Source organism: Scardinius erythrophthalmus (genome assembly GCF_964197995.2).
Source record: "Scardinius erythrophthalmus genome assembly, chromosome: 18".
NCBI lineage: Eukaryota > Metazoa > Chordata > Actinopteri > Cypriniformes > Leuciscidae > Scardinius > Scardinius erythrophthalmus.
In genome coordinates, this window is record NC_138238.1 from 28572291 (window position 1) to 28592411 (window position 20121).

General features: G+C 38.7%; 2 protein-coding genes across 4 annotated transcripts in view; one reads left to right on the top strand and one right to left on the bottom strand.

The window, feature by feature from the left end:
• stat5b (signal transducer and activator of transcription 5b) overlaps positions 1-8558 on the top strand; it is a 35497-nt gene extending 26939 nt beyond the window's left edge. For 2 of the 3 annotated variants that reach the window (XM_081392893.1, XM_081392894.1), the window contains exons 13-20: positions 458-664; positions 1835-1929; positions 2003-2145; positions 2282-2437; positions 3458-3515; positions 4930-5034; positions 5122-5193; positions 5968-8558. In XM_081392893.1, coding sequence (XP_081249019.1) covers positions 458-664; positions 1835-1929; positions 2003-2145; positions 2282-2437; positions 3458-3515; positions 4930-5034; positions 5122-5193; positions 5968-6091 — 960 coding nt within the window. In that variant the 3' untranslated portion in view covers positions 6092-8558. The remainder of the gene's footprint in view (positions 1-457; positions 665-1834; positions 1930-2002; positions 2146-2281; positions 2438-3457; positions 3516-4929; positions 5035-5121; positions 5194-5967) is intronic. The other variant, XM_081392895.1, reaches the window with a different exon arrangement.
• Positions 8559-12994: 4436 nt separating this feature from the next.
• On the bottom strand, positions 12995-19848 carry LOC308706358 (zinc finger MYM-type protein 1-like; the record flags this gene model as incomplete). The annotated part of the gene is made up of 7 exons (XM_081391952.1): positions 12995-15236; positions 15312-15772; positions 15938-15991; positions 16171-16234; positions 16318-16324; positions 17968-18114; positions 19830-19848. The coding sequence occupies 7 exons, from the start codon at positions 19846-19848 to the stop codon at positions 12995-12997; spliced, it is 2994 nt and encodes a 997-aa protein (XP_081248078.1).
• Between the last annotated feature and the right edge of the window lie 273 nt (positions 19849-20121).

Below are 20121 nucleotides of genomic sequence, written 5' to 3' on the forward strand. Positions count from 1 at the left end.
TGCATATATTTTGCAAGATGTTCTTCTCTAGGGTTATTTTGTCTAGTTAACTAACATTAACAGCTTTTGACATTTATTGTTTGAATTTCGTGATAAAATTGATAGAATTTGAAAGCTCAGACAGATTTGTATCAAATCAGAATGATCAAAGCACAAAGCTTATTGCAATTATTGGATGGGAGGCGCTGCAAATATGCATAAATGTGTTCACGCATCAGCTGAAATCAGCATAGATTAAAAGATCTCGGTTCATAAAAATGAAGGACCAACCCAGCCCTGGCATCCACACTGTTGTATGTCGGGGAAATCTTTAATACTGTTGCTTGTTGGGGAAATGTCTTTAAATCCTTTTACATGACCAAAATGCAATAAAGTGAAACATTTGTGCTTTGCCACGTACTACAGTGTTCACAACAGAATGTACCTGTGTTCATTAGGTTCTTCGTTGTCTCCTTAGGGTCGAGTGCCGTTCGTAGTGCCTGATAAGGTGCTGTGGCCGCAGTTGTGCGAGGCTCTGAACATGAAATATAAATCAGAGGTTCAGAGCGATAGAGGCCTGTCAGAAGACAATCTGGTGTTCCTCGCTCAGAAAGCCTTCAGCAGCTCCAGCAATAACCCTGAGGACTACTGCAACATGACCATCACCTGGTCTCAGTTCAATAGGGTAACCATCACTAATACACAAACCAGTGTCTGTACATGCTTATCACCTGAAGATGTTTTTCTTTAAATTGATTCTTTTCAATGGTTGGCAAATCAGACTGAACGATTCGGACGGAATCAGTTGAATTGTCTGATGCAGCCTTTTGGTCATGTGGGACTAATGTTGCAACATATGAAGCAGAGTTTAGTTTTAATAAATAGCATTTTAGAGGCATGCATTAGTGTTTCCCATAGGATTTTGTGAGACTATGGTGATGGACCTCGGTCTCTCTGGTGGGGTATGCCTTGTCTCAGTTTACATTACATTGACACCGGTATTTTAGAAAGCCAAACAATTGCAATATTATAATAGTAAAAATAATATTATAATATAATTATTATTACTATAATTATTATCCCTAAGACAGTAATGTGTTAGTATTATAATACAGATGCACTGTAAAATACATTTTATTTTATTATATTGTATACATAATGTTAAGTATTGTTTTACTGTTTTTTCACTTGCAAGAGTTAAACCCTAGAAAAAGTTTGTGTAAACACGTTTACCAATGCGAATCACCCAAATGCTTTAATCATTTGTACAAAAAAAAGTTAGAAACTGTGAAAATAAAGTATAACTCGTGCTGTTTGCTTTTCTAAATGCACATTAAACTCACAGCACATGAAGAGATGGAGTATAGTATGAAAGCTACATTCAGTCTGAGACACGGAAAACACAGGATCACGAGCTGATCGTGCGAGCAAAGTGCACACTTCGCTTTGAAACTCGCAGCGCAACGGAATATGTAGTTATTTCATTAAATCGCAGCCTTTTGTGATTTGATAAGTACACTAAGCCATATCGTGCTTTAGATTTTATTTCAGTTGACCAATGCTTTGCCAAAGCAATGGTGCAAAACTCAACGTTAGAGACCTTTTATGTTATTGTGAGAAGTGTTTTGGTTCATTATGAAACTCTTGGGAGAGATTAAACTGGTGGGACAGAATAAACTTGCGGGTCACCAGAGCTACCAATATAAATAAGTTGGACTTATTAACTCAACGCTAGTGTTCAGCAATCATTTCTATTATGTGTTGTCTCACTTTAGAGCCATTACTTTAGTTTTTTTCTCAGAACATGAAATGAATGCAATGCAGTATCCAGTCTTGGCTGTTTTTGTGTTGACAGGAGAGTTTGCCAGGCAGGAACTTCACATTCTGGCAGTGGTTTGATGGAGTCATTGAGCTAATGAAAAGACACCTGAAGTCTCACTGGAATGATGGGTAAAGACTGATTCAACACACTTCAGTCAGTAATGAGAGTACATTTGGAAAAATGTTGTATGTTCCTCTGCAGAGCAATTTTGGGTTTTCTTAACAAGCAGCAAGCTCAGGACATGTTGATGTCCAAACCAAACGGCACGTTCCTCCTGCGCTTCAGCGACTCTGAAATCGGAGGCATCACCATTGCATGGGTCGCAGAAAACCCGAACAAAGCAGGTAAGAAGCACAGTAAATGGTTAGTAAAGACAATATTCATCAGAACCCAGTTGCATGCAGCCAAACGTGGGTCAGAACTGAAAAGAAATGCGTGACTTTCATCCATCATACTGAGTATGTGTGTTTCGTTGCGCAGGAGAACGGATGGTGTGGAACCTGATGCCCTTTACTACTAAAGATTTCTCCATCCGCTCTCTGGCCGATCGGATCAGTGATCTGAACCATCTGCTCTTCCTCTATCCCAACCAGCCCAAAGAGGAAGTCTTCTCCCGTTACTGCACACCTCCAAACTGTATGCATGCCGCCTTTTGCAAATGTATCAGGAATGTTATGATTGCTATTTAGCATAGTTACAATTATTTAGCAGAGACAATTACTTGGCGTAGATCCGACTTCTGCGATAATGGTAGTATGACTAAATTCGGTAGCAGCTGCTTTCAAAAACTTCCATGCACATTCTATTAAGAGCGACAAGTTTCCATTTACATGTTTTTTCAGTGTTGAGCTTTAGATCCAATCACAGACATGTCTGTTGAGTGTGTGAATCTGAGTTAGTGTGTGAGTCAGAATCCGCTCAAAGCGGCAGTACACTCACAAATCCTTTTATTATAACCAACAAATTATGAACATTATGTAAAAAATAAAAATTTTGAAATGTATTGTACAATGTAGGCAACGTCACAGATAAGAGGAGTGAGGGGAACTATGTCAGTGAGTTAGTGCTGAACTGAAATGACAGTTTTAACGATAATAAAGGGTGCGATCTTTGCGTGTATAATTTATTATCATTATAATTTTTTCAAATATTCCAATCATATTAAAATAATGTAGGGCATCGCCAGCTGAGCTTCGTAAGCTGAAGAGCAAATGAACACCAGTAAACTTGTAGCACTTGATTAACAGGATAATAAACTCACTAAAATGCATCCTATGATATTATTCAGATATATACAGTACATAACCTAGAACTTACATCTGCACAAAAGGATGCAAATGCACAAGTGAACTTGAACCATGCTAGTCAGAATATGTGACTCCCATTGTGGATGTGCTTAACGCACTAAACCACAGGCAAATAAAGCACAAGTAATTTACTACATTCTATTACACTATTCGTGTAGTAACAAAATGATATTTTGACTGCTCTAATCAGGAGTGCTTAATCAGGGAGTCATACAAAATGTGCAGTGTTGGGGAGGGGGACCAGTATCAGAATAATGCTCTGTCTAGATGAAAAATGCTCACTTTTGGTCTTGTGAATGTAAGAGTTTCCAGTAGCAAGTCTTTAATGAACATGATCTTGCTTTTCCAGCAAAGGCAGTGGGGGATGGATACGTCAAACCAGAGATAAAGCAGGTGGTGAAAGTGGAGTGAGTATTTTTTTTTTCTCCTTTCAGATTTTTATTTTACAAAAAGTCAAAAATAATCCAAATCAAATCCACATGATTATCATCAGCATTTTCTAAATATTAGAGAACTTTTCCTACTTCATGTGCCAATATATACAAATGGATCTATTATGAAATACTGTATCTGCTGTCTTTGCAACAACTATGTTAGGGTATTTGTATTGACCAAAGCATTTTCACCTCAGAAGCTAGTGCTCTAATGCTGGCACTGAAAAATCACTAAAATAATGCACCACAACTAAAAATATCTGACTCAAAAACATCTCTGTAAACACTGGGATCTGTTCAAATAGATGACCCAACAATTGTGAACACATTAATCAAATTTTCATCTCTTGAATGTGAAATTTTCAGATTATGTGGGATCTTTGGAAATGAGGAAGCAGATAATGCTGTCATAGAAGCATTATCTACAGAACAGAGAAAATGCTCTATATTTGTGTCGTACTGTGACTTTTGGTTTTAGTTAAAGTCATTATGATGCATGTAATCCAAGGCAAAAAAAAAAAAAAAAAACGCTCTAACATTTGCATTTGCAGAACAAGACAGCATGCACAGTGCTTAAATAGTTCACATGTAATTAGAATTCAGGTGAAGGAGTCCTGTTAAGGGGAAGCGACCCATTCTGAGGGTGTAGAAATTTAATGAATATGTAATATAGTCCATGTTTGGGTACTTCCACACTGACAACCATCTTTTCTTAAGGTCTTTGTTATGCACCTAAATAGTCATATACTGCACAACCCAAAATATTTAAAAATGCCAGCTTGGCATGTATTTGTGTAGACACATTTGGTTATGTCTTAAGTGAACATAAGCAGTTAAGATAATATCGAATGTGCATATTGGATACAATATATTGGATTTGTCCTTTAGGTCTGACAGCAGCCTATTATAGAATCAACATAAGTTTAATTCATACAGTGAAGACTGCAGTGTTTTATTATTATATTTGATTACTGTACTCAATTTCTGTTGTATTTCCTCTGTTAGATATTACCTAATGTACTATCACAAATTAAAGTGCCGTTTATTACATTTGCATCTTTGTTCTGTTATATTTCTTTGTCTTATTGTTTGCAATATATGGACCAAAATAATCATAATTTGTTCCATAGTCGAGAAGCCCTATTATGGACCCATATGTATATATCAGTATATTATAATAATTTAATTTAATAATGGGAAACTAGATGCAAACAAAATTTTGGAAGTTGAACGCTTATTCGACACAATATTATAATGTGTATTTAAATGCATATACCAGAAGCATTACAGATTCTCAGTATATTACAAGAATGACTTGAGCTGAACATCAAATGTTAATACAGACCTTAGGTTAAATGACCTGCTTGTATTTTCTTTTCCTTCTCAGGTTTTCTTCACCCAATCCTGAACCGTCTTCCGGGAATTCCTTCATGGAGCACGGAGCATCGCCCACCGTCAATCAAAACCATAACTTCACAATCTATCCATCAATGTGAGTTCTAAGAAACAGTAAAAGTATTTTTCCCCCATGCTATTAGTGTCATTCTCTCCAATAACATGATTGCATGATTGTATGCAGTACCGGGGGAAGTAGGGGTGCTGAGGGTGCTGCAGTGGTGCTCCTCTGCCGTGGAGCCCAAGAAAAAATTAGGTGGGGGTGTTAAAGATAAATAACTAAAATTGTTTTAACAAAAAAAAAAGAGAAAATAATTGTATGAATTAATCTATTCATTAGAATTCATTGCAAACATTAATGACTTGACTGTAAAAAGTCAACCTGTAACACAATTCTATAGCCAACATTAATAATTAACAAAAATTTCTAGTCATTGCAAAGAGAGAGCAGAAAAAGAGTAAGACTCTGTTTGTCCCTCAGCAGCAACTAATCTTGCATTCTAGTTATTTACTTAAGCGTCTAGGCTTTACACTAAGGATGTGCGATTTTCCTACCGATTAATAAACAAATTCTGTCATAATTTACTCACCCTCAAGTTGTTCCAAACCTGTATGAGAAGATATTTTGAAGAATGCTGGTAATGGGACCCTATTTTTTTTCATGCAATGTAAGTCAATGGGTCCCATCAACTGTTTCGTTACCAATATTCTTCAAAATATCTTGTGTTCATCAGAAGAAATAAATTCATACAGATTTGGAACAACTTGAGGGTGAGTAAAGGATGACAGAATTTTCATTTTTGGGTGAACCATCCCTTTAACCAAAGTGAACTTTTATAAACAAAAGTTCTCTTGCGCTTTTGCCTCTGCCATCGTCCTGTCAGTCATCACGCATCACTCTATTCCTGTAGCTCTGTGCAGTTTCTCTTGGTCTCCTCTTGTTTTCACTGCCACCCCTGCTCAAAATATGTTCCTGCAGCTATGATTGTCTGTTTGCATGATTGAATGATTGCTGTGTGTGTCTCTCAAGGAATGAATCCATGTTAGACACTGAAGGTGAATTCGATCTGGATGAGACCATGGACATGGCCCGGCAGGTTGAGGAGTTCCTTCGACAGCCCATGGAAACCCAATGGAGTGGACAACAGTCATGACCTTTAACCCTGTGATCTCTCATCCCAACTACACAAACACTTTATGGTTGCATTCCATATTTTTATCTTAACAAATGTGAAATGTTATGTTTGTTAAAGCTGATTATTGGATGTCTATCTGCCTTTGCATTTTTAGGATACTTTGATGTGTAATTTCCTATCATTAACCAGCAAAGCACAGAATATCATGTCATATACAGTGATACACATTGTGGACTTCACAGTGTAGACTTTTATTTGGCTGGATATGAGTGGCTGCATTACTAGCCCAATGTGGGTTTTCCGCTTTCATTACCCTTAACCTTTTATGTTACAGTCATCTTATAAAAACCTACTTCACCTACCTGAAATCTCCAATCAGACGGTTGGCACATTTAAGACATTTAGCTGTCAGTATTCAGTCTTCTCAATTTGTCCACTTCCAATTAGAATGCTTTACAGCGGTGTCTTTTCTATGGTGGGCCAGTGGTGCACAAAATGTAAAAAGCAAACAGAAGTTAACAACACGGGGGAATCAAGCCACAACAGAAGGGAATCAAGTGACAACACAATGGAAGTGATCCTGCACACTAGTGTGCTAAACTAACTACTTGCAGTATGTAATATTGACAGTTAGAGGTTGAAATGGGTACTGCAGTCAAAATATTGTAGAGAGTTGTTTGCCCCGCCCCTCCTTCTCAGACTAAATGCTCACGTGGGTTGCCAGATTGAGGACACGCAACATGGAAGGCAACGAGCCTGACGATGTAAGTTGATGAATTGATTTATCCACGTTTTAATATGCCTGTGGTCATAGAGCTTTTTAGATGGATGACGAGAGTTTTTAGGTCGGGTAGAATCTGCAATCTCTGACCCAGTTCGTTTGCTGGCTTCTATGGCTGCAATATGCTGTGTTTTCCGCCAACTGGCAACCCAGGGTGTCGAAATACTACTGGGTAAATTGGCAGTGGGCGGGACCACACAGACAAGGAATGTGAACTTAGCATGTTTACGTACTGTTAAGAGTTAAAATGGCCAAGTCAGAACTTCTCCACCTGTAAATGGTATGTTAAATCCAACAAAGCAGGGTCTAATTATCTTATAAAAAAATTTTTTTTAAGTTTTTATTACACCAATCTTTTTTTTTAATGGACACTTCAACTGGTTCATTTAAATGTAATAATTAGTTCATGCAAAGTTCAAGACAGCCTCTCATATAACATACACTTTCTAACGGTCTAACAAAAAGCAACTTTTGAATAATTTTTACTGTACTAATCTTTTTTTTATGAACACTTAGACTTCCCATGAGGGACAATACACATTGAGCCGTCCTATTGCCTATCAGCCCGTTTCAAAGTGCCGTTTCTCAGCCACAACGGAGCGTGCATTAAATCTTAACACAAGTGCTTCATACTAGGAATAATGGTAGCCTGGAAATCCAGACCTAAATCTACAAGATTAATGGTCTGGCGTCGACTAATGAAAATCAGCAAGCTAGAAGGGTGGCACCAAGCATGCATTTGAAAATCTCACTGCACGCAATTGGATAATACTACGACCAATCACAAGAAGTTATCGCTTAGCTAATAGCTACCAGTGGCGCTAACTGGTAGATTAGACTCTTACCGTATCCGGTCGGCAAACAGCAAAAATGCCCTTCTTGCAAAGGAACGATTCGAGCGCCGTTTTCTGTTCCTCTTTTAGAGAAAAAGTCTAAATGTTTCATTGTAGCGGCCAAAGCCGTTTCAAGCAAATGGTGTTCATCCATAGCCATCTTGCAATGTTTACTAATGACTTCGATGTCGCAGCGCTGTCGTCATCTCGCCTCTGGCCCGCCTATATTAGATAACCTGATGTGATTGGTGCAGCTCAGATAGATGGGCATATTTAATGAGCATCATTACTCGACACCAGTGTAACTCGCTGAGGAAATTCAACTTGTGCTCTCGCGAGAACTCTGGATTACCAGGGTAGAATAATGGCCTAATGCAATCTAAATATACAGGTTTTACTGTACTAATCTTTTTTATGAACCCTTGAACTTCCCATATGGGTGAATACACAGAGCCACATATTGCACAATCAGCCAATTTCACAGCACCGTTTCTTAGCCACCATAGAGGCTGTGTTAAAGTTACCATAAATGCTTTATATTATAGTTAATGGACTAACAAAACCAAAGTTTTTACTGTACCAATATTTTTTATAGCCACTTGAACTGTTAACCCGAATGTTTGTTTCCATTGTGTTGTGGCTTGGTCCCTTCATTGTTTACCAAAAAGGTAGTCCTGGCTGTCTTGGTTAATGTTAAATTGGTGTTATTTCTCCCCAACTTTAGTTACAGTATTTCCTAGCTTTGAAAATTTATGAAATTTGACTCAGAATATCCATGTTTTGTAAAGTTTGGATTTTGTGCTTGTGTTAGTATTTATGAGCCTGAGCCACACCCAACAACTCAGACAAACAGCCTAGAATAACTAAAGTTAAAAAAAGAAAAGAAAAATCCAAGTGGTGAAAAACAAAAAACTTTTAGAAATGTATATGCATATGACCATTTGATTTGGGGGAACTGAAGGAATTTGGTTAATCTTTGTGAATCCTGTTCATCTATGCAGTTCCAGATATATAAAGAAGCTAAAATATAAATTAGCTTGCTATAGGCCATTATGTCATTATGTGGCTGATTCTCACCAGCCACACACCATATATATCAGCTAAACGGTATCATGATCAACCTTTCACACTCTTAAGACTTACACCTTCAGAACAAATTGAGGAATCAACTCTTTTGATAACTTTTTGAGATTTGATATTAGGCCCTTGGTTAAGGTTTAAATGCGTAGCTTTTGTAATGTTCAGATATCCTCTTCTGTCCTGTCTTAAATTACAGAGACAGTCAACCATTATTAGGCGAGTCCCCAAAAAGTAGGCAATGTTATGGTGGTGGTATCCGTTTAACTTGAAAGGTGACAATCATTTAAAAGCTTTTATTATCAGTGTCTAATCTATCCAGCATCTTTTGGCCATTTCTTAAAAAATGACTCCACCCTACTTTAGTTTCTTCATTTTACCTGAGCCATTGTCATTTCCTCTTCCTGTGCCTTAAACAGCTGAGGTTTGTCCAGTAGTTATACCAAAGTCTTGTGTTAGCTTTCAGATTGTCTGCCACATTCAAATTTAGATTTCAGAAATACTGATCTAAAAATTAACTTGACATTGCAAAACATCTTAATCCCATTTACTTGATAGGCAAAGTTGCATAAAATATCAAGTTTATTTTCCTTAGCCCATTGGCAAATGTTCCTCTATAGTGAAAAGGTTTACCATGTTAATCAATAAATTTTGTCTTTAAAGGGCCAGTCCATTAAAAACACACACACACACACACACACACACACACACACACACACACAAAAAAATCCACCTGAGTAATGAAAAATTCACTTCAGTCAAGATAAAGTTGCTCCCCCAAGAATAGATCTCAGGAACATAAGCATCACAGAGATGTCTTTATAGTACCTATGCAGACACAGAATTTTATATAAAAATAAACAAATATATATATATATATATATATATATATATTGATAAATAGTTATAATTATCTAAAAATATGTAATGTTGCGATGCAAATAAATTGTGCTTGTATTGTCTTTAGAGCAACTGTAACTTGTTTTTAATGTGAACCTAATGTGATGGTTTGTCTTTTTTGTCTTTTTTTTTTTCTCCTTTAAAATCTACTCTTTCGAACATTATTTGTACTTTTATTGTGTTGGAAGTAACATCACATTATGTTCTGTATGTAAGAGGATGATGTCCAGTCAGCCATTCATCACAGCATAAACTCCCACAGGGTGATCAGGACCCCATCACTAAGTGCATGGGTTGTCCTGGAATTGTATTTTATTTTATTTTTTGATGATGATTGGCTGGCTATACGCTAACCCTCTTATTATATGGCTGCCTGACTAATAAAAATATAAATGAATGGATTTGAGTTGAAATTATTTTATCTTCAAGAGAGTGGAAAAACCACCACAATCCTCCGCTTTACAGTCATGATCAAATATTTCAAAGAGCCATGTGAATGCTGATAATTACTCAAGTCCGTTCTTTTGGAAAGTGTGCTGTTGCCTTGAGACAGGATTATGGATTTACTTAGCAGTGCTACTGTGTGGTTAGATTCAAACCAGCAAAGGGGAGTTCCTGTGATGCCCACGACCCTATGATCCAATCAGTTCCTGCTGGACAAAATCAAGTCCCGCCCTACTGTTGTTTTTCTCATTTAAGAAGCCATTTCACTTGGATACACATCTCAATAAGGAAGAAAATACATGCCCATTGAACACTAGTGAGATCAATTCATAACACTAACAAAAATCTTATTAGGACTTAAGAATAATTTTGCAGCTTAAGGTCTATTGTTACAGTATACAATATGAAACTAAAGTGCAATTACTGTAAAATACAGTGAGCTTTAAGAAAAATGTATTTTCTTTACACTACTGTAAATTGTTCTTGCAGTAGATGAAATGAACTAGAAAAGTTCAAATCCCAAATAATTGAATATGAAAATTGTATACAACACATACAGTATACAGTCAGTTACAGTAAAAAAAAATCAGCTCTATGGCACCTTCTGACAAATTTCATTGCAGTATACAATACTATAAAGTTTTTTGGTCTTCTGACAAAAAAATGCTTTATTTAACTTTACCTCCCTTAGGCAGTCATTTCTCAGTTCTGCAAAAAATAAAAAATAGGCTTGCCTACATTGATTTTTTAAATAGGAAACAGGAAAATAAGATAACAGGAAAATAATGCAACAAAGTTTGTTTCCAGAAGAAAATAGCGTCACAGTCCAGCTTAAGTAAGTTCAGTGATGTTTCATTTTTGCTGTAAAAAAAGTTATTAATTTAGTTCATTTATATAGCTGCTCTGGAGAAAACCGTGATGTCATCGTTTAGCTCGGTTCAGTTCTCATATAATGGTGTCAATGCAGGCAGATCAATATTGTTGAATATTAAATTATATGCCCCCAACTAAGCAAGGCAAAAGCCAATGGCAACAAAGGTGAAAAAGGCAACAGTGGCAAGGAACCCAAACTCCATCAGGTGACACAGGATGGAGAAAAAAACCTTGGGAGAAACCAGGCTCAGTCGGGGGGCCAGTTCTCCTCTGGCCAACGAACGAACAGTGTATGATTATGATTCAGGCAGCATTATAGGTCAAAAGTCAGATTGGATTGGAACAATCAGAATATTATTAAGTTCCATCTGGTTGAAGATCGGAGTCATCACGCCAGTATGGAGACGGGTTTGTTGAGGATCAGTGCCGATGGCTGTCGTGACGATGAGGCCTTCACAGGGAAGAGTCTCGTTGACAGAATCTCTGCTGACACTTCAAATCCATTCAACATTTAGAATGAATTAAACACAAAGCTCGCTTAAGTAGGCTACTGGGGACTGCCGTTACTGTGTAGGCCTAGGCTCCTGTAATTTTGTCCAAGTGGTATAGGCTATAAAAACCCAGTGGATGATTTTTCAGCTCTCTGACAGTGTTAGGATGCATTTTCTAAAGCACAATCAGTCAATCACCTTGTGTTTTTGTTTTGAGAACTGAATGAATGGTTTGGGAAACTCTGCAACTGAATCAGGAAAAACTGTAACATAGACTAGGTTAAGATAATTAACAACTTTACTTGTTTTATCACCGATGAGGTAGACATTGGGCCGGCCAAGATAACCGACCTTCTTATCAGAGTTCAGTCAGCTATCGCAGGGGCGTAGCAAGCTTTTTAAAAGTGGGGGGGATGGATGTGGTTTGTTTATTAACAATAAAAACGATGAATACAATGACAGAAGGGTACAAAAGGTATAGCATACAAGATATAAAAAGCTATTTTAGAAATAAGATTAAAGAAGTTTCTTATAAACTTATTCACAGATTTTATCCAGCAAGTCATTACTTACAAAATTTTTAAAAAAGGAATAAATGTAAATTGTACTTTTTGTAATGAATATGAGGAGACTGCCTTGCACTTATTTTGGCACTGTGCACTCAGTTACACTATGGGGTAAGGTCCAAAGGTTTATTAGGGAGAATATTCAGTGTTTAAAACATTTTTCACTCTTATGGGAAGATGTACTTTTTGGCTTAACTGACTATCCTGACCAAAAAGAACAGTACTTTTACTTAATTAATTTACTTATTCTGTTGACCAAATTTCACATTCATAAGTGTAAATTTAGCAATAAAAAAAAAAAACAATTTTATGGTTTTGTTAACTGAAATATGTATTTATATTGACAGTATCAGAGACTCAGAATAAGAAAGCAGTAAGAACTTTAAAAATTTGTAAATTTTGCAATTTATTTATTTGATTTTATGCGTGTATAATACTTTCCTCCCCCTGGCAATTGTTTTGTTTGTTGTAATTTGTATTTCCATCTTTTTCTGTTTCTTTTTTTACTTTTTTGTTTCTTGATAACATTTTGTATGGTATAGTTCTTCGAAAAAAAAAAAAAAGATATAAAAAGCTTCCCATTTAAATTAGTGATTCTAGAAAAGTATAAAAACACACTCGGAACACGGAAAATAATAAAATAAGTGAAAATACGCAACAGTAGACTTGCTAAAGAATCAGAATCAGAAATACTTTAATAATCAGAGGGGGAAACTATTTTTGTTACAGCAAACTCCAGATATACAATATATAATATATATATATATATATATTAAGAACAATATAAATATATATATATATATATATATATATATATATATATATATATATATTAAGAACAATATATATATATATATATATATATATATATATATATATATATATATATATATATATATATATATATGCAAAGAACAACAACCAAACTGACCAATGAACATATGACCAACTACCTCTCATTTAAAAGAACCAAAAGTGCTCTTTCTGCCCTCCTTACAGGAGACAAACTGTTCAGCAATCTTTTTTCTGTTTACCCTGTCCAGCTTGTCTTTATGTACATGGCACACAGCAACACTGTTGAGGCGGGTTTGGGTCATGGTGCTGCGTAGCCATGTTTTCAGCCTCCGGAGGCTGCTGAAACTCCTTTCTGACTCTGCTGATGACACAGGCACAACTAGGAGGAGTCGGGCAACTGTTTCGACTTGGTCAAAGAGACCACGGACCTCTGGGGTCATCCGTTGAAGAACAGCAACAATTTCAGTACTAGACTGGAAGCTGTACTTCATTCTGAACAACGCAAGCTGAACTTTGAGGATGTCTGGGTTGATTTCTGGGTACTGTTGGACAACATCATGTATCTTTCCAGTTAAGAGAATTTGTTCCAGGTGCCTTAACATTTGCATTCCCTCCTGCTCAAATCTTTCTCTAAACTGCATGTCAGCAACATCCAGAACTTTGTAGAATTCAGTCCTGTAGTAGTCAGAAGGGGACACATGTACATGTGCAGGAGCACTACCTGTGAAGCGCTGAGGTGGGATACGGACACGAGGAGAGGCAATTGGAGTGAGATGGAGTGTCTCACACATCCTTGTTGCTTTTGTGTAAAGAGCCTGAAAACTCTCTGTGTTTCTCTTTTTGCTGAAACTTTCCTTAACACAGGCAACAGCTGAAAGCATACCATCTAGGGTCTGTGTTCTTCTCTGGAGGGACATATTCAAAACCTCCAACTCCCCTGTGATCTCCAAAGCACACACAAGACCAAGGACAACATTTCCCTGCTGAAATGTCTCATACAGCCCCTGTGCCTTACTAGCCGCATCAGACTCACTCATTGCCATCTCAGCCAAAGCCTTGTTTATGCACTCGTACTGGTTTAGCACACTTCGGATGGCACTAGTGCGGACCGTCCACCTTGTTGGACACAGAGGTCTTATAGTGTGACATGGACCCTCACCCTCCTCAGACCTTGCAATTCCCTTAAATATGCCCTTCAGTTTCCCTGACTGCCCAAACAACACTCCCAACTCATTGACCCAATCCAGAGAATTCCGTATAAATATTGAGGCAGTACAGGACCTCTGTGTAATTAGGTTAACACAGTGGGCAGCACAATGAACATAGGGAGCCAGAGGTTGTGTTTTTCTTACAATGGCCTGTGCTCCATTGTATTTGCCAGCCATATTTGCGGCCCCATCGTATGCTTGGCCACGCAACCCAGTGATAGGCAAGTTTAGGCGCTGCAAAACATCCATGACTACTTTTGCTAGATTTTCTCCTGTTGTCAAAGAAACCTCATAAAGACCAATAAATTCTTCACGAGGGACTAAATCCTTGTCAACATATCTCAAACACACTGCCTCTTGCTCTTTTCCAGACACGTCTCGTGTCCCATCCATCATCACAGAGAACTGAAGGTGTGGAAGTGATCTGATGTTTTCAACTACTTCGCGTATGATCACGCTGCTGAACAAAGTTAGAATTTCATTTTGAACCATAGCTGAAGTATATACATCCTTTCTACCACCTGTCAACCACTTGGTTAGAGAGGGGTCATCCTCTGATTTGTACTTCAGAACCTGTTCAAAATTTCCCTCACCACATTCATGGCCCCTAAAAGGTAAGCCCTGCCTAGCCAACATCTGCACAGCACCAATGATTTTGAGAAGACATCCCCTTGCTTCCTCTTGCTGTTTCACACTCGCACTAGATAGCTGAACCTGTACTGATTGATCTTCATAGATGTGCGTTGTCATGGCTGTCTTATGACTATCAGATCTCTCATGCACAGTAAATCGCTCAAGGGCTTTTTTCCAATTTTTAAACCCAGATGAAATGAATGCTGAATCAGCATTCTTGGCAAGAGGTGATGTCTCAGAGTTAAAGGCTTTGGAGCAGTAAAAGCACAATACACCCTCAACACCAGGACTGACATGGAGCCATGGAAATTTCTGGTACCACTGAGTTTGAAAACTCAGAGTATATTTGGGCAAGGACTGTTTTGCAATTAATTTTGGATCTGGTTGATTGGGCTTACTGAACTGATGGCGAGTAACAGCCACGTCTGAGTTCTCTGCTCCTCTCTCAACCATTTCATCTTCATCCTTATCCTCTCTGACCTCTCCCTCACTCTGTTCTTCTGGCCTGCCTGCTTCGGACCTGCCTGCTTCGGACCTGCCTTCGTGCCTGCCTGCTTCGGGCCTGCCTGCTTCGTGCCTGCCTGCTTCGGACCTGCCTGCTTCGGACCTGCCTGCTTCGGACCTGCCTGCTTCGGACCTGCCTGCTTCGGACCTGCCTGCTTCGGACCTGCCTGCTTCGGACCTGCCTGCTTCGGACCTGCCTTCGTGCCTGCCTGCTTCGGGCCTGCCTGCTTCGGACCTGCCTGCTTCGGACCTGCCTGCTTCGGACCTGCCTGCTTCGGACCTGCCTGCTTCGGACCTGCCTTCGTGCCTGCCTGCTTCGTGCCTGCCTGCTTCGGACCTGCCTGCTTCGTGCCTGCCTGCTTCGGACCTGCCTGCTTCGTGCCTGCCTGCTTCGTGCCTGCCTGCTTCGTGCCTGCCTGCTTCGGACCTGCCTGCTTCGTGCCTGCCTGCTTCGTGCCTGCCTGCTTCGTGCCTGCCTGCTTCGGACCTGCCTGCTTCGGGCCTGCCTGCTTCGTGCCTGCCTGCTTCGGGTCTGCTTTTTCCTCCCTCTTCATCTCTGTCTTCCTCACTCCTGGCCACATCCTCACATACACCCTAATCAAAACGTTTGAAATGAAATTGTGAATTTGATATAAACACACCAGACACACGCATGCACCTGGGATGGAAATAAGCACCAAACATTACACAAACACACGCATGGCCTCTCTTCCTTCATATAACTCTTTCAGAAACTGTAATATTCATTTCATTGCTCACCTGTGAACCTTCCTGTGCTCTATCTGAAACTGATGGCTCCAGCAACTTTCTCTCCTAAACAAGGGTGCAGTGGTAAAGGAATAGGGTCAAACAGTTACAGCTGTGGCACTAGCAAACCTCAGTGGATACTGAAAAGTAATATCATGAAATAAATGCAAACAATATCTAATGATAATAGGCTACTGTTGTTTAATGTCAACATTTTTCAACTTTCAGCTTTCAACTTCACTTACAGGATTTCTCTTGAAAAAGATGTCAATCTTCTCCTGCCTCTTTCTTTTCTGCATCTTAATGATACTGCGTGACAAAAAGACAGTGGTAAGCTTGATAGTGACATGGGTCTGACAGGACTGTGACTGAGACTGCTAAATTTTGCTTACTTGCGCCCTGAAGAGGGGAGATATATTTATAAAAAAAAAAAAAAAAAGGCCACCCAAAGCTTTTTCTCAGGTGGTATAAATAATGTAACAATTTACTGTTTTTAAACATTAAAATAATATACACTTTTCTTTCATAGTTCTTCAACAGATATGCAAACAATGGGTCTCATTCATGAAACACGAGCAGAACAAATTTTTGTGTAAATCGTGTGTAAAGTGGTTCTGGCGTAAATTTTCGGATTCATTAAAATGTTCGTATTTTCCAAATGTTAGTTGGTACGAAAGAAATCTACACCCAGATAAATCTGCTCCCAGCCACACGTAAATAGTGCGCTTAACATCCGAACGTTTTGCTCATTAATAAGGCTGCATTTTAATTCACCTTAATCGGGTAGGCTACATATTTACACAGCATTTTGAAAAAATATTATAGGCCTATATAGTAATTACATACGGTTTTTCTTTTGACTTTTATTACGAGAGGCAGTAATAGCATCTGCAAACGGCACACAAGTCCGCAAGTTTTTTTATTTTTATTTTTTTTATTTATTTTTTTATTTTATATTCAAGCTGTTTATTCATTTTTTTTTTTTTTTACAAGTCCGCAAGTCACAAGTGTTGCAGTCAAGCTTCATGTCGAACCATTTTCTTTTCACTTCTGGGATTGTTCGATTAACAGATGAAACTCCATTAACTGCATCTGTAATATGCTGCCAAGCATTTTTACCTAAAGCACCTAAAAAATCCTTTTTTTTTAGGACCTGATACGCCACTATGTAGGCCTATGCTTGAAAATAAAATGTGGCGTTTTGAATGAACTTCTGATAATAAAACTTCAATTTCTGCATCTGAGAAATTTCTCTTCTTCATTCGCTTTTGAGAAGACATGTTGAAATCCTTCGTTTCGTGTCATAAGATGATGCCCATATATAGTTGTCAGTTGGTTTTAATGGGCGGGATTTATGGTAATTGAGAGAATGAGCGTGCACGCGCGTCCCATTTACGACTGATTGGAATTCATTAACCCACACACACATTTCACTATCAAATCTGACGTTTACGAAGTATTTGTGAATCAGGAGAAGAATTTTCGGGAATGTCTCGCAAATCACTCACATATTTACTCGTATATTTACGAATGTTTCATGAATGAGACCCAAGGTCATGATTTCTCACTTTTTTCTCCTCAAAAGGTACAATCAAACACAACAGGTAAGTATCCACTAAAGTATTCAGCTAATCAACAAACAACGCTCAAAACATCAAAATCAATTGCACTGGCAACAAACCCATAAATACACTGCTTAATAATGGCTATTTGTCCCTCTTCCTCGTCAATCCCCTGCCTTCTTCATCACAGTTACTTTATACACTACATACCACATACATAACTGAATTTAGCTAGCTGCTGAACAATATCCAAATTAGCATTAGTCTAAAAAACGAAATATAATACAGAAAACACTCGACATGTCAACAAAACATAAAAAGAACATCTTCCCAAACACATATCAAGCTTATTTAAAAACCTCCAAAGCATAAACACTCATTCAAAGTACCTGGAAAGGGGAGACGTAAATAACGATAAACATTCAAGTAACTTTAATCAAGTTCCCGCCTCAGCACGAGCTGGCGATACATCTAACACACCAAGAGAGGCGGGACTTAAGGCAGAACAGCCAATCATCAGCCGGTCACACTCAAAGCCGGTGTCACGTTTGAGAGGGAGGGGGAGAGGAGGCAGCCTCTTCTCCGGCAGAAACGGAGGAACGACTGTAGTAAGGCGTTTGTGCAAAACTGCGGAAAACCTGCAGAAAAAGTGTGGGTGTTGAACCCTCTCATCGGGAAAAGTGTGGGTGTTAAAACACCCACATCCCCCACGGGTGCGACGCCCCTGAGCTATCGCTCCTCTTCAATGTCAAAATATTTGAGATGACCAATCAAATCAAAGTAGGCGGGGTTCATGTCCACAGACAGAAGCTGCTGAGCGCGAAAAAAATCCAGAGCAGCGTGACGCTTCAGGTAACGGTAGTGCGAGGTCAGATGTAAGTAGCCAAAAAACTAAACATTTTATATTTGGCCATGTTTTAGGACAGATGTTAAACGACCAACGAAAAATAGTCAGGGATGCTTACTAGTAAACTTTTGTCTAATTTGGCCATTTTGAATTGAAAATATTTACGTGATTCATGTAACGTTACGCCCAACAATTAGTACGTTAGGCTAACTGTCAACTGTCATTAACGAAGCCGTTTTCATCATATTAGACATACGAATAATAATGAATGTAACGTTACACATATTGTGAATGAATTTAATAAACTTAGTTACCTAGCTTAACGTTACCTGGTAACGTAGACCAACGATGTTCCATACAGATAGCCTAACCTTTTACCGCCTATTGCTTAATAAATACTTCCAGGTCATCCTTTTACCGCCTATCGCTTAATAAATACTGCCAGGTCATACATAAACTATATATTTGTGTCATATTAATTTCTCCCTCTTTCACCCCGATCAAGACAGAGACATATCGTTGAAGTTGCACCAGAGGACTAGTAGCAGCTAACGTTTTTCTTACTCGCATCCGATGGCTATCCTTTGCCAGATTTGTGCGGGCCCCATTGACCCGCCCGACTGTGACATGAATTGAATATATTTTAACATTTTAAATTGTCATTCTTTAACAGATTAAACATGAACTATAACTCAATTGATTATGATATTATTTCATAGCCAACTTTTCATAAAAAAGTACGTTTTTTTTACTTCAAGACAGTTAAACACAATGATAGGATATTCTCACATTTAATAAGATTTCATACATCAAATAATTGTTGTTTATATTCACACAGTTTTGTAATTATATAACATGTTCATTTAAAAGGAAAGTCATTAAAGCAAAAGGAAAAGATGTCAGGAAATAAAAAGCAGTACCCAAAGGAGATGTTAGAGAAGGCAGTTGAAGAAGTGAAAGCAGAAGCAAGACGGACCTCACAGACGACAGATTGCCTGGACAGAGCTGGAGGCCATTGAAGGTTTCTTCAACTTGAATGAGGCCCTCTATGTGAAGCACAGTTTGGAGGACAAGCCATAGCTTATCCACACCTGTGATGAGACTGACTTTGGAGACAAGCCTCAGTCCAGGGAGAAGGTCCTATGCCAGACTGGGAGGAAATATATACCAGCAGCAGCAGATAACCAGGGAGCACATCACGGTGCACTGCTGTGTGAATGCAGCCGGGACAACATTCCACCCTTCATCATTTACCCCAGCTGCCACCCAAGTAATGCCTCTAGGCTGAATAGGCCCCCCAGCGCCCTCTATGGCATCCAGGAGAAGGGTTACATGGACTCAAGAGCTCTTACTGAAATTGCTCTGGCATTTGATCAGGTATGCTCCTGAGGAGAGACCACTTACTTTAATCATGGACCAACATGAGACACATGTCTCAAAAGATGTAATCATGTACTGCAGGGAAAACAAAATTTAAATTCTCTGCCTACAGTACCTGCCCACACCACACACATCCTTCAGCCCCTGGATATTGCTGTCTTCAACCCTCTGAAGACTGCTTTTTCTCCACCATGGCTTCCAGGATGGGTCTGGTGCAAAGGGATCTTGTTGTGGGGAAGAAGGTGTTTTCACCTCTCCTCAAAAATGTTTACCCCACTGCTGTCACAGCCCAAAACGTCAAGGCTGGGTTCCGCAAGGCTGGTATCTTTCCTCTGTCCAGGGGTGCTGTGGCCACAACCCAGGTCATTTTAACATTAATACAATGATAATTCATCCTCTAAGCTACT